Source organism: Triplophysa rosa, unplaced genomic scaffold, assembly GCF_024868665.1.
Source record: "Triplophysa rosa unplaced genomic scaffold, Trosa_1v2 scaffold54_ERROPOS3010582, whole genome shotgun sequence".
Lineage (NCBI taxonomy): Eukaryota > Metazoa > Chordata > Actinopteri > Cypriniformes > Nemacheilidae > Triplophysa > Triplophysa rosa.
In genome coordinates, this window is record NW_026634563.1 from 43,956 (window position 1) to 59,551 (window position 15,596).

General features: G+C 42.0%; 1 protein-coding gene across 1 annotated transcript in view; it reads left to right on the top strand.

Moving 5' to 3' along the window:
- The window catches only part of LOC130551021 (synapsin-like), a 50,555-nt gene that overhangs the window by 17,528 nt on the left and 17,431 nt on the right, over positions 1 to 15,596 (top strand). The window contains exons 3-4 of the mRNA XM_057328558.1: positions 1,651 to 1,708; positions 1,807 to 1,889. Of these exons, the coding sequence (XP_057184541.1) occupies positions 1,651 to 1,708; positions 1,807 to 1,889 (141 nt within the window). The remainder of the gene's footprint in view (positions 1 to 1,650; positions 1,709 to 1,806; positions 1,890 to 15,596) is intronic.

Below are 15,596 nucleotides of genomic sequence, written 5' to 3' on the forward strand. Positions count from 1 at the left end.
CTATTGGTTTCGACTATTTAGATAAAGTGTCTGTTAAAGGAATATGACTTGGCCTGAAAAAAAATCAGTCAGAAGAATTTTTTTCACTTTAATCCGTGCATCCTACATTCAGCACCAATGAGAAAATAATGCGGAATCATGCTGCTTCCCATCAAACAGGCTTGTACTAAAAGTACCTGACCATTGAGGGATTTTAAGCCAACATAAATTATTCACTCTCCATTTTCTTTGAGTCGCAAATCATTGACAGCAATGTGAAACACATCATCAGCTGTGTTCAAACAAACAAACAAACAAACGTGTAGCTCAGTCGTAAGTGGGCTGTCACGATTATGAAATTTGGCTGACGATTAATTGTCTAATAAATCATTGCGATTATGACGATTAATTGTCTGTTTTAGAGCTTTGACTTTTAATTCTCATACATTTTTTATTCAGCTTTGAAACGACCATATTGTTCTGAATATAAAGAGTATGTTCTTTTTCTTGGAAATACATAAGAAAAAATTGGGTCATTATACTTGAGGTTTAGGCTTTTACCTGTCAATAATACAACCACCAAATACTTGTAAATTGATCAGGAGTGAATTGAAGCCACCATTAAAATGCTATCAGTCATAGAAAAGCTTCTACTCTGTTTTTTTCTCACTTGCAAGACTACAATAAAAGTTTACTTGTATGTTAATGAGATTTTGGTAGACTGGTTTTCACACTGAAATAATATTAAATTGTACTGCAGGTTATTTTTATGGTATATGCTTTAGTTTTTTTTTAAGTGATTGTGTTGTGGTGGTACATTTTACAAGTATTACCATGCTTTAGTTACAATATATACAATAAAATATGCAATATGGAGATGCACTACAGCTCCCTCTAGTGTCTTCTATAGAGATGTGCAATAATTGCGATGATCTGAAACCATCGCCGTGAGGTCAAACAATCGCGATGAGACGATTATTTAAGAGCATGGCGCTCACAACACCAAGGTCATGGGTTCGAACCCAGGGGATTGCACATACTTAAAAACAAATGTATAGGATAATGCAATGTAAGTCGCTTTGGATAAAGCCTCTGCCAAATGCATAAATGTAAATTAAATGTAATGGATACGAAAGACTTCCTATGTCATAGCCTGTCACATTCCAGGAAAACTGAATTAAGCAGATGTTGCTCTTTTGTTATCATATGGTAATATTAAACAGCTGAAAATGAACATGCATAGCTCAGATCGGTTTATAAGAAATGCTTACAATGACATCACACATCATCTGGGGTCTTTTATTTATAGCACAAACTTATATGAAGCTGAAAATTTGAGCAAAAGTCTCCATTTGCTCTCTGTTTCTGTAATCTCATTGGTGTTTAGCAGAATTAGTTGAAATATTAATGAGAAGGGTTTTTTTAATGGGTTTTGTAATTGTTGCTAAATCATGTTACTGAGACGAATAAAGAAATCGCTAGATTACATATTATGTATATCGTGATATTTTTGCGTTCATGTTCAGTCTGCTTGAGAAATATTTGCCAAATGTCCAATCATCTGATTTCAGACAATATCCTCTTATGAACAGAGCAAACCCATCTCAAAACATATGGATATGTGGATATGTCAGTGCTTTTATTTCTTTCTTGTTTTCTTATTTTCCACAGGGCCAAACTCTTCAAAGGGAATAAAGTAAATGGAGATTATGATATCAAAATTGAACAGGTGAGTTCATTCAGTGTGTTCATTTGTGTTTCCTCGGTTCATTTGACCGATTGACTGATTGCTGGCTGGATTCATTCATTCATTCTCTTGTGTTTCAGGCTGAGTTTGCTGACATCAGTGTTGTGGCATATGCTAATGGTTCGTGTAATGTGGCTGTGCAGAATGGAAACCAGACTCTCAGGTGAGCTTTCATAAATCGCCTCTAGCTGTTCAGTTTATCAGCACTAAACCTAGTTCCCCTAACTCAAATGTGCAACCAGCTGAGATAAAGTGCAATAAACATTGTATATTATCTAAATAATATCAATATCTGTAATCTGTTGTGATATGTGCAATACCAGTCAGTAAAATCTCTCAAGCTTCAATCAATAGGAAAGCTAATGAAGCCCTTTGAAGCAGAACTGATTGGATGTGTCACACATGAGAACTGTATCATTATCCTCCGATGTAATAATGTGTTTGGCTTGTCAGTGAGACAGCAGTGCTCTGTGTAATTACATGAATGGCTTACATCTTTTCTTCATTTCGTTAAGCCAGGGGTGTTCAACGTTTTTCGGGGCAAGGACCCCTTAGATGAGAGATGCATGGAGCAGGGACCCCCTCATACTAAATGTGTAAACGGAGCTATTTAAATAGAAACAACCCTATTGTCACAGCAATATTATGTTAAGACATTACATAAGCACTATTATGTTATTGTTGCACATAGGCTAATGCTTTTCTTTATAAAACGGTCAGTTCTGGTCCTTGATTCTGATTGGCTGAGCGGAGTTCTAAGCCGTTATAAAATACCCCAATATATAACGGCTGACCGCATCACATAGCCTAAATATCATTTTATTTACTTTATTTTATGAAACCTTGCTAAGCATATGGAATAACCGTTTTATAAAAGCAATAAGCCCCGCGAAGCAGTGGGTTACGGTGCATTTTATAACAGCTATGGGGTTTTAGGCACTCCGCTTCGCGTCGTGCCACAACGCCCTTAGCTGTTATAAAATGCACTGTAACCCACTGCTTCTTGGGGCTTATTGCGTTAATGTATTATTTTTGTTTTTAATATAGATTGCTTGATTATTTTAAGGGATTTGCAGCATCGAACATTTTCATTTTACTGTGAGATGGACAATTAAACATTTATTTGAACCTTAGTTTTTATTAAGGCTTTAATGAGATGACTGACCCTGGTTAATGGCACAAAGACTATTCTAGTGGAGGAAGGGGTTGTCTCTGGATGCGAAAGAAATTGTGCAGATTTTATGCATTCTGTTATAAAATCAGGCCGTTTTATTAAGTGTCATTGGGCCTCATTCATGAAACAGGAGCAGAACGATGTTTTGTGTAAATCGTTCGTAAAGTCGTTTTGACGTACATTTTCGTATTCATGAAAATGTTCATATTTTCAAAATGTTAGTTGGTACGAAAGAAATGTACACATGCTTCATATTCTAAATCAGAGCAACCAACGCATCTCCAGAATAACGCGCAGTTCCTCCAGCATTCTCGGGTGCCACCAGCTGGTCGTTTTCAGAAGAGCACCAGGTATTATTTTAGCTGGCTAAAAACGCTTTGGTGGGCACAGTTTAATTGATACATTTTTTGGTAAGCATATAACCTATTAGTATATTATGCTTTATGCAATATAATGTAGCCAAACCAGAGAGTGAAGTCCAGATGATTCCAGCATTCCTAGATACGTAATTTGCGTAGCTGTAATTCGTCGGCGGGGATTATGCTAATTGGGAATGAGCGTGCATGCGCGCCTTGTTTACGAATGATTGGAATTCATTAACATACACACTACGGAAGTGTAGTGTATGTTACTATGAAATCTGACGTTCACGATGTATTTGTGAATCCGGAGGAAAGTTTTCGGGAAGGTCTGTTTTACTTGCAAATTACGAATATGTTGCAGAACACAGAGCTATTTTATAATTCTGAGCTCCGTCTTTCACGTGGATCAGCATTGGCGGGACGAGGCTGTTACACGAAAATCAACACGAGTTTTTTTTTCTGCAGAGCATCATATCAGACTAAGGAGAGCAACAAAATGCAACAAGTTCGCGTTATTTTCGGGGCAACTTGTTTGACGTGCACCATCAGTACTGCGGTGCGCGTTTCATTTTTTTTAAACACGTACGATAGTTCTGTCAAGAGTTTACAACGCAGAAGCGGTGTGGTGTCATTTGGCTGTCAAATTAAATGTCCCGGAACTAGAAGTTCAGAAACATGATAATGCACTTTATTTGCACGCAACTCCTTTCATGCGTACTTTTATCGGAAGGGAGACAGAGAATGCACTGATTCTAACCCTACCGGTTTTTATGATGGAGATGTAACGTTTCTTCCATTGCTTGCTTCCCCTGCCTGAATGTTTTGTCTGCACGCAGGTTAAAATTGCAATGCGCGGGAGCTTCAATGAGGCCGCGCACGTGCGCAGCTTAAAGAGAACATTGGTTGTAATATTTCTGTACCCATGCTTTACATTTTTAACAAAAAGTTGCCTCCCAGCTAACAATTTTTGGTTACCAGAACGTTACCCTAACGTTAGTTTTTGGTTACCAGAACGGGTGTAGCCAGAACTTTTTTTAGAGGTGGCCAGGTAAGACCCAGTGATTTTATTAGGGTGACCAATAAATCCTTACAGGCAGAAATTCGTTAACTTATACTGTAATTTACACCAATTCTTCACTACACATAGTTTGCTGGTCAAAAACATACACAAAGAACGTAAAGTAAACAATTTATTTGCAATGCTTTCATGTGCTAACATTATTTTAAAATAATTTGCTAGCTATCATTTGAAGTTAGCATTTTTTATAGAAAATAAACATTGCTGTAATCCAGTTAAACAAGACTGATTTTACTGACCCTGATCCTTCTGCTCGAGATGGTGCACAGACAGTACACTGTCACAAACCGGTTAGCAGCTGTTCAGCTATAGCGCTCAGACTATTATATATATAAAAACTAATGTTATAGAAACCATGAAACTAACATTTTATTTCCGTAAAGATAACCAAAAACAAACCTTAAAAAAACTTTCTGGGAACCAGAAACTAACGTTAGGGGAACGTTAGCCTAGAGCGTTAGCCTAAAAGGCGCCAGCCTAAAAAATTTTCTCGGGTCCGTTTGCCCTCACTACACGTCGGTAATGAATACATCCATGCTGTGTTTTTATCCATCGCTTGTCTAATCTAATTAAAATAAGTAAAATACATCATCCCACACAATATGGAGGATGAAATCAATGCATTAGATTATTCTTTTAGCCTAATAATTCCTTTTTCATTACTGAAGTAGCCTAATTTTCGATTTAAATAGCACAGTATATCATTTCTAATAAAACCACACTGTGTGTAGGCCTACCTCAACATCAGACATTATAGATATTGAAATAAAATAACCAATGACTTCAACACATTATTTAAAGAAGATTTTTATTGACAGAAGAATAAACATTTAATTGTCTTCAGGCTAACAATATTCTTGTCTCACCACAGAAGTATAGCACAGCTCTGTCTTTAGATATAACAATCTGTCATGATCCTGCCTCTCCTTGTCTTGGTTTTCGAGTCTTGTGGCAGGATCATGTCAGACCCATGTGTTTTTTTGTGGATAAAGTTCCTCTTCTTATGATTTTTAATGGCGGTTGGCAAACCAAACTTAAAAGGTGCATTCCCGCCACCTACTGGACTGGAGTGTGGAGCACTACATGATAGGTGACATAATAGTAAAAAAAAAACTTAATTCTGTTCATCAGAATAGTCTCTTTTAAAAATATGAATAATTCTTCATAGATTTTATACTGTTTTGGCCCATTACCTAACAGTGTCTGAATAGTTACATACCTACCTCCCAAAACGTGGTATGGTAAGAGGCGTTACATTTCCGTTAAATGCTTGCAGTATTTGACCAATCACTACGCACTGGTGAACTGGCCAATCATAGCACACCTCGCTTTTCATAGCGATGAGCTTTGTAAAAAATCAGCGCGTTTCAGAGAGGCGGGGCAAAGAGGAGATACAAACATGCACGGTATGTGGAAAATACAACGTTTTTTAAACTTTAAATGGTGTATACACATTGCGTTACATTAAAACAAACAATACTATTCATTTTAGCCGTGCAATATGACTCCTTTAAGACATCCTTTCTCCTGTTTCCAAATTTTATTCTTTCTAAACCAACTGTTCCCTGGATACCATATAAATGTCTACCTTTCTTTCCATTATCCCACTCCTTTTGCTATTTCTTTCTAATTTCATATGCAATTAATCCTTTTACTTCTGTTTTACTTAATGCAATTTTAATATCTATTTCTGAAAATTTTAGGGCCTGTTTGGCCAAACTGTCCACCTCTTCGTTTCCTGATACCCCCGAATGTGCTGGTATCCAAATAAAGTTAATGCTAATTCCAGTTTGTCTTGTTCTAAAAAGACTCTGTAGTATTTCATATATCAAATCTTGCCTTGCTATAGATATTCCGCTTGTTAAACTTTAAGAGCAGATTAAGAATCTGTGCAAATCACTGCCCTGGGGTGCGTTTCCCAAAAGCATCGTTAGCCAACTATGGTCGCAAGTTCCGTCGTTCCAGCATAGTTCAACAATTTAAGTGTTTCCCGAAACCATCGTTCCAACGATCAATCGCAAACAGCATTGCAAAGTTGCGTTGTTGGAACTACAGGTCTAGATCTAGAGCTGTGGTTAGATTAGAGATTACGCCAGCTACATCGGAAAATCCCGTGCCATCCTCCTGCGAGAGCATGCGGACTGACTGACCATCCCAGCTCCATCCAAGGCAATTCCATCACCACCAAAGAAAAAGGCGACCATCTGGCCGGCCCAGCTCAGACAATTCCATCCCCAACCGAGAGCAAAGACGGACTACCTGTCACATAAATGCTAAATTTACAATACTTGGTATTTAATGCTAAACTTACATCACAAGACAGCAGTTTGAAGTTATGGCTGCACTCAGTGACTTTGATTGGAGGTAGCTGGGCGGGTGTTGTAGGGAGTGGGGGGGCTTGTTGGTTGTGGTTCGGGGCGTTTCATTTGTTGGGACTGTGTGGGTCTGGTCTGGTTGGTCTTGTTTTGTGGTCGATGTCGGACAACAGAGGAATAAAGTTAATTATGCCATTACTACTTTTCCCTGGTTGTTCCTCTGTTGTCTGTTGTTGATCGCGGAATGGGACCGGGTTGGACCTGCACGGTTTCGGCGGATGGGGCTTCCTGGGTCGCGGCTCGTGGGCTCTCCCTGTTCTTCGTGGACGTTGCTCAGTGGCTTTGGTCGGGGTCACTGAGTGCAGCTATGACACGTCAGAGGAGATCTGGCCCTCCCGGCTGAGCCTGGTTTCTCCCAAGGTTTTTTTTTCTCCATTATTCATCATTGGAGTTTGGGTTCCTCGCCACAGCAGAGCAGTGCAGTGTTGGCTTGCTCACCGGGAGACTGCATTTATTTATTTATTTATTTATTAGATATTATTTATTATAATGATCTTGCTTGGTCTATAAACACCATGCACTGTGCTGTGTTTTACCTTTCTGTGTTTTTCTTATTTGCTCCTGTAAAGCTGCTTTGGAACAATGCACATTGTGAAAAGCGCTATATAAATAAAATTGAATTGAATTGAAGTTAGAAGCATAGTTCCTTTTTATTATGACATGTAGACTTACAAGCTGTCATGGTCCTGCCTTCTTGTTCAGGATTTTCTAGTCTTGTGGCAGGATCGTGACAGATCCCTTATGTTTAGTGTGAGAAAGCCATGGGGTGTTTATCTTTTGATATTCCATGTGTTTTCTCGTGTCTCGTCATTGGCCCCACCCCTCTCGTTTGCCGTATTACTTCCCGGCCGTGTTTCATTACCCTCACCTGCCCTGTGTTATTATCCCTTGTTTGTATTCCGCTTTAAAATGCCCTCATGTTTCATTGTCCTGTGCGCTTTCGTTGTGTTTGTGTGACCCCGTGTTCATGCGTCTTAAGTCTTATTCGCACAGGATTAGTATTATCTGGGGACCTCTGGTCATTTGTAATAATCGCAGAGATTGTCTGTGATCTTAATCCCGTGCGAAACGGCCATGTCTGTAATTTGTCAAGTAAAAATTTCCCCACAAATTACCTACCATATTTTGACGAACACCGAGGTCCTGTGATAATATTAGTCCAGTGCGAATCGGCATGTCTGCGATTTGAAGATTTGGATTTGGTGGGATCGTATCTCATTTTTTCAAGGTTTCTGTGCGCCTTTTCAGTCATCTTTCGCAAAGAATGGAAGCTGCGTTGGAGTGTCTTCACAGTATTTTGGGTGCTGGGTTATGTCGCTACATACCAGACAACAATAATATTGGTAGAGAGAAAATAGTCACTGTAAAAGAACATGACAGGATCAGAAGAGCGAAACAAAAAAGAAGAAATATATGGAGATGGATGACATGCATGGCAGCATGCGGTAAGGAACATTCTTCTGTTTACATACAACTACACCTACAACGACAAGACTTTCAAGTAGGGCTGTCGACGGTAACGCGTTAACGCATGCGATTAATTATTTCAAATTAACGCGTGAAAAATATTTAACGCAATTAACGCAGCATCCGTTTGTTTTGACGTCCTTTGTCTAGCGTTACATTATGTAATCACGCTCTTAAGTGCGATTTACAACAGTTGCTTTGACATGTTCAATGAAGATAGATAGCTTCTAAACTGTGGGACGCGGCAAAACGCAACGCGAGGTCCAGCCTGGTGTGTACAGTAACGGGCTAAAGGCTGCGTCGGTGAATCTCTGTCAGACAGCGCATCCGTGTTAAGCTCTCTTTCGTGCCATGTTAAGAAAGAGGGAAGCGCCTTCACGTCATTTCCGGGAGATAAGTCAGTAAATTCGAGTAAAATCACAGAGTTCACTTATCCAGTGCGAATGTGCAACATGATCACAGACAATCTCTGCAATTATTACAAATGACCAGAGGTCCCCAGATAATACTAATCCCGTACGAATAGGGCTTTAGTCTTGCCTTGTCCTTGCATTTGTTCCTAAAAGTGAGTTATTTAGTTTTGCCTTAGTTTCTGTTTTGCCCCATTGCGGGAAGTTTTTCTTAGTCTTTTTAAAAGCATTTTGGTTATTGTGTTTGTCCCCCATTGAGGGTTTTTGTTTTGTGTTATTAAAATCTTTTGTGTTTACCCCCTCCTTCTGTCTGCGCTTGGGTTCTGTCCGCCACCGTCGTGACACAAGCATAATGCCTTTGAGCAAACTAAGCAAGCAACATGCAGTGCATTCTATATCCATAATTCGAAATACAAACAAATTTAATTTGACATCTTTTAGTTTAAGAAAATACAAGCGCTGTTTTTTGAAAAGTGCGCATGCGCACAAACATACGTACACTAGGACCCTGGGGAATCCCCGGGCGGAGTGACGTAGGATGAAACTTATGAATTAATGAAATATTGTGAAATAAAACAACAGATAACAAAATAGGATAACTAAAGTCGCCGTTAAATGCACTGTATGTTATTTACAGCAAGAATTTGACATTAATTCGATCTGTACGTATTTATTAGTAGACGTCATTACTCCACCGCCTGTGTGGCGTCATCAACTAGATTGCTGACCCAACTTGGTTCAAACGATTGATCTATGACAGAGTTACTACGGTTTCGGGAAACAGTCGTAACTACTCAACTCAACTTTATTTATATAGCACTTTTACAATTTTCATTGTTACAAAGCAGCTGTACATGAGACATATTGACTATAAGCAAAATAATTAAAGTTGTACCTGCAAAAACAAGAAAAGGTTGAAAACACAGAAGACAGACATACCCACATACAAAACACTCCACACACACAATATGCACACGTACTAACACACATAGACATAGAGACACACACACACGGATGCGCACGCACACACACATGTGCACAGACAAGTACGCACACAGACACACACGCACGCACGCACACACACACGCTCAGTGAGAGCACACATTTAAGATAAAGGAGAGAAGCACAGGTCAGATATAACAGACTATAAATTCCTATATGCAATATTAATTAAGTAAAACTTTAAAATTCACACACACCACACACACAGACACAACACACACACACGACGTACACAGAAGTCGCAACCACCGCAGTAACACACATTTAGAGATAAAGGAGAGAGAAGCACAGGTCAAATATAACAGACTATAAATTCCTATATGCAATATTAATTAAGTAAAACTTTAAAATTCTAAAGCAGCCTTAATAATAAAATAAATTATAGTTTAAGATTATCATTAATAATCTAATAGCATTTGAAATTTTGTGGTGAAGACATGTCAAGAGACCGCATCCTTCTTTATCCAGCTCTATCATCTCAGCTCTTGTCAGGTCCCCACTTCCCATTCTCCTCTCTACCATCAGGTCANTACAAATGCTAGCTACAATGCTACCACATGCCGTCGTCCGTTCAGAAGTCTGTTTAATTTTCTCTTCAAATACATCAATATTGTACATACCTTTTGCACATTCTGCTTTAATTTATAATGGAAACCACCCCAATACAGTAACTTCGTAAGCAGACAAATTTAAACCTAATTTGGACAATGCTTTGAAGTATTGAAGTGTCCGTTTACTGCCAGCAGTGCATGGTGACATCACGCATCTGCTGACGGCATCGTCATACGCCTACTCCATTTATGTTATTTATGTACACTTTCGATCTATTCAATGCACATTTTGATTTTTACTTTGGTATTATTCAAATAAATTTGAGCCAAAAAATCACATATTTTTTTCTCACAACAAGAATTTTATGATAGTATTACTTATCATTATCAGTATCATTTCAGTACCATATATTATTAGTAATGCTACAAGAGTACACATCTATTTTTGTTTTTGCAAAATTAGAGACATGAACACTGATTTAGTTTTTATCTTTTGATAAGGTGCCTGTGTCACGGTCCCACCGTCTTGTTTATGAAATTCTAGTCGTGTGGTGGGATCGGGGCAGAGTCCTTAGGTTATGTGTGGAAAGAAACAGATTATTGTCCGTTTGACAATAATATACGTTCTCTCCAGTGTCTTGTCATTGGCCCCATTCCTCTCGTTTCCTTGTCATCTTCCCCTGAGTGTTTAATTACCCACACCTGCCCCGTGTCATTATCCCTCGTTTGTCTCTCTCTATAAATACCCTCTTGTTTCTTTGTCTTGTGTTCGTGGATTACGTTGTGTTTGCGTTCTGTGCGTGTACCATGTTTGGTGTTTCTCAGCCTTGCCTTGTCCTGTCCGTGATCCTGTTTTGTTAAGTAAGTTGATTTAGTGTTCTTTAGTTTTGTTTGTTTACTGTTCTTGCTTTTGTTTTGCCCCCTCGTGGGAAGTCTTTTGTTTTGTATTTATCGCTGTTCTGTTTTCCCCATCGAGGGTGTTTTGTTTTGTCTTGTGTAGTTATAATAAAGTCATTTGTTATCCCCGCACTCTGCCTGCCTGCATTTGGGTTCTTCTGCCACAGCCGTGACCGAATCCACGAACCATCCCAGAACCCAGCAGGCAGCGGTATGAACACTGGACGGTCCCACCTAGCTCGCCGCCTCTGCGGACTTTGCCAGGGAAGCGAGAGTGTGGACGAGTATGTGGAGAGGTTCCTGGATGTCGCCGAGAATGGCGTCTTTGGGGAGGAGGAGCTGGCAGTGCTGTTCAACTCCGGTCTCAGGAATCCACTCTCAAGGGCGGAGATGAGGGCGTTGAGGCCGTTGGACTTCGACGCCGTGTGGCTGTCCGCCGCAGGGCGATCGGAGTCCACGGTCTCAACAAGTGCCCGCTACCCATCTCCGTTGGTCACGATCCCTGAGGGTGGTTCCCTGCAGATCGGGGTTGTGGGCATTGCCACGCCATCCCCCTCACTCTCGGCAGCCTCTCCACCGTCCACCAGCCTCGTGGGCAAGCGGGGGAGGCGAGCGTCCTGGGGGTCCACCTCCGAGGAGTCCCAGCCGGAACCAGCCATGCCTCCTACATCCTTCCTTCAGCCGACCTCCAGGCGGGGGGCTCGGCTGAAGAAAAAGAGGCAGCGGCGGGCAGCGCGGGCTCTTTCCAAGCCGGCATCCAGTCCGGTGCAGCCGGCGTCCAGTCCGGTGGTGCTGCCGGCGTCCAGTCCAGTGCAGCCGATGCCCAGTCAGGTGTCCAGTGTCGTGTCTAGTGTCGAGTCCAGTCTGGTGCAGCCGGCGATCCAGCCGGTGTCCAGTCTTGTGTCCAGTCTTGTGTCCAGTCTTTTGTCTAGTCAAGTGTCCAGGCCGGTGATCCAGCCGGCGTCCAGTCCGGCGATCCAGCCGGCGTCCAGTCTGGCGATCCAGCCGGCCTTCCAGCCGGCGTCAAGCCATGTCCAGCCGGCCTTCCAGCCGGCGTCAAGCCATGTCCAGCCGGCCTTCCAGCCGGCGTCAAGCCATGTCCAGCCGGCCTTCCAGCCGGCGTCAAGCCATGTCCAGCCGGCCTTCCAGCCGGCGTCAAGCCTGTCCAGCCGGCCTTCCAGCCGGCGTCAAGCCACTGTCCAGCCGGCCTTCCAGCCGGTGTCAAGCCCTGTCCAGCCGGCCTTCCAGCCGGGCAGCTTTTCACTTCAGCCCGTAGCCTTCCGCCCCTGGGCACCACACCGCTTCAGCCGGTCTGGAGACCCAGGGCCAAAGACTGTCCCCCCAGGACTCCCCCTAAATCCCCAGGACTCCGCGCCCTCGAGGCAGCCGGGGACTGGGACTTTTCCCCAACCCTATGGACTGCCCCCTATGGGCCCTTGTTTGGTCCCTCCCCCCCTCCCATGTTTGTTATTTTTGATGTCTCACCCAAGTCCTGTTGTTGTCTGTGTCATGTTTCCCTTGAATTTTGTTTTCTTGATTTTGCCTTGTCCTGTCTGTCTCCCAGTCTGTCATGTCTTGTTTGTCAACCCCTTGGTGAACACCTGGGGGTGTTCATTAAGGGGGGGGGCTCGTCACGGTCCCACCGTCTTGTTTATGAAATTCTAGTCGTGTGGTGGGATCGGGGCAGAGTCCTTAGGTTATGTGTGGAGAGAAACATATTAGTTGTCCGTTTGACAACAATATACGTTCTCTCCAGTGTCTTGTCATTGGCCCCATTCCTCTCGTTTCCTGTTATCTTTCCCTGAGTGTTTAATTACCCACACCTGCCCCGTGTCGTTATCCTGTTGTCGTCTTCCCTATATATACCCTCTTGTTGTCTTTGTCCTGTGCTCTGTATTAGCGTGTACTAGTGTGTATGGTTCTAGTGCGCTGTACCATGTTTGGTTTCCATGTCTCAGCCTTGCTGTCCTTGTCCGTGATCCTGTTTTGTTAAGTAAGTTGTTTTAGTGTTCTTTAGTTTTGTTTGTTTCTGTTCTTGCTTTTGTTTTGCCCCCTCGTGGGAAGTCTTTGTGTTTTGTATTTATCTGCTGTTCTGTTTTCCCCATCGAGGGTGTTTTGTTTTGTCTTGTTGTAGTTTGTAATAAAGTCATTTGTTATCCCCGCACTCTGCCTGCCTTGCATTTGGGTTCTTCTGCCACAGCCGTGACAGCCTGGTGCCTGAACGTGTAAAGATAAAAATATCCTCTTCTTGATTTTTAAGAAAAATGTTGTTAGATGTTGAAAGGTTTGAAGTTACGTCCTCACCAGTCAATACGACTCGGGCTGACGACCTGAACGACTTCTATTGTCGTTTTGAAATGCAGAGTCTCACCCTTCACACCCGCCCTGACCCTATCTCTGCTATACCATTAACACCTCCTCTTGACATTCAACCTGCACTTAAGATCTGCGAAGAGGATGTTTGCCAGCTTTTCCGCAAACAAAAGATCAGAAAAGCACCAGGCCCAGACAATGTCTCACCCTCCTGCCTGAAAGTCTGTGCGGAGCAGCTGTCGCCCATCTTCACTAATATTTTTAACAGATCTTTGGAGCAGTGTGAAGTCCCTTCATGCTTCAAACGCTCCACCATCATCCCTGTACAGAAGAAACCCAAAATTCTGGACTTAATGACTACAGGCCTGTTGCTTTAACATCTGTGGTCATGAAGTCATTTGAGAGACTTGTACTGGCCCACCTGAAGGACATCACCAGACCACTTCTTGACTCCCCTCCAGTTGCTTACCGAGCAAACAGGTCTGTGGACGATGCAGTAAACATGGACTGCATTACATCCTACAACACCTAGACAGACCAGGGACTTACGTCAGGATCCTGTTTGTAGACTTCAGCTCGGCCTTCAACACCATAATCCCAGACCTCCTCCTGCCCAAGCTTACCCAGCTCTCTGTGCCAACCGGGCTCCTCAAGGATGTGTTCTTTCTCCACTGCTATATTCACTCTACACAAACGAATGCACCTCTACAGACCCTTCTGTCAAACTCCTGAAGTTTGCAGATGACACCACAGTCATTGGCCTTATTCAAGACGGTGATGAATCTGCCTACAGAAAGGAGGTTGCTCAGCTGGCTGCCTGGTGTAGTCAAAACAACCTAGAGCTGAATGCATTCAAGACAGTGGAGATGATAGTGGATTTCAGAAGGAACCCTCCATCACTTCCTCCCCTCACCATCCTGGACAGCACTGTGGATACTGTGGAGTCATTCAGGTTCCTGGGCTCCACCATCTCTCAGGACCTGAAGTGGGAGTCCCACATAGACTCCATTGTAAAGAAGGCCCAGCAGAGGTTATACTTCCTCCGTCAATTGAGGAAGTTCAACCTACCACAGGAGCTACTGACCCAGTTCTACTCAGTGGTCATCGAATCTGTTCTGTGCACTTCAATTACTGTTTGGTATGGCTCGGCCACCAAATCAGACCTACGAAGACTACAACGGACAGTTCGTAGTGCTGAGAAAATTATTGGTGCTCCTCTGCCCACACTTCAGGACCTGTACGATTCCAGAGTGAAAAACAGGGCAAGAAAAATCATCATTGACTCCACACACCCAGCACACAAACTCTTTGATCTGCTGCCCTCTGGCCGGCGCTTTAGAGCACCAAACACCAGGACTTCCAGACACAGAAGCAGCTTCTTCCCCCAGGCAATCTCCCTCCTAAACAGATAACTGCTCCTTAAGAGCAATATTCCACTTCCACTACTCCTATAGTGTGCACTACTGTGCCTTATTATATCTACATCTTATGTATACATGTATATAACACTACCTCTACTTACTAAATTATCCATTTGCACAAGTGTACATACAATCTGTTAATATGTTTATTCTACTATATACTACCCGTACAATGTCTCTTATATGTTATTATCCCCCATTTTCTGTAAAATAGTCTTTATTTTTATATATGCACAATTTAGAATCTTTTAGACTGTAAATCGTATTATATTGTATTGTCATTGTGTTGAATGTCTGTACTAGAAGCTTCCAACACCAAAGAAAATTCCTTGTGTGTGCAAGCACACTTGGCAATAAAGCTCTTCTGATTCTGATTCTGATTCTGATACTTCATATCCCTGTCTTGTTTTTCAGAACAAAAGTGAGACACAAAAAACTTCAGAACCTCCAGAACGTCTTTTAAAAGTGGCCTGCCCCTCTAAAATAACAAGGAACCTTACATTTTGTCTCCCAAAGTGACACATCTTTTTTTTCTCATGCAGAAATACCTTGTTTTTCTCATAAAGAGAAAAGACCTTTAAAACAACACAACAAAATGTAGAGACCTCCATATGAAAAACTGAATGGACCATCAGGATGGGTCAACCCATTGACAACCTGATTGCAATAAAGTAAATAAATAAGTAAGTAAATAAATAGTCAACCAAGCTCAAATATCCACAAACAGTGCAAGTGTAACACTGAAGTAAGATTGGTGACTAAAGTCAAGACAGGCAAAACAGGGCAGGCAAAAGTGGGATAAGTACAACAAACAGAGCAT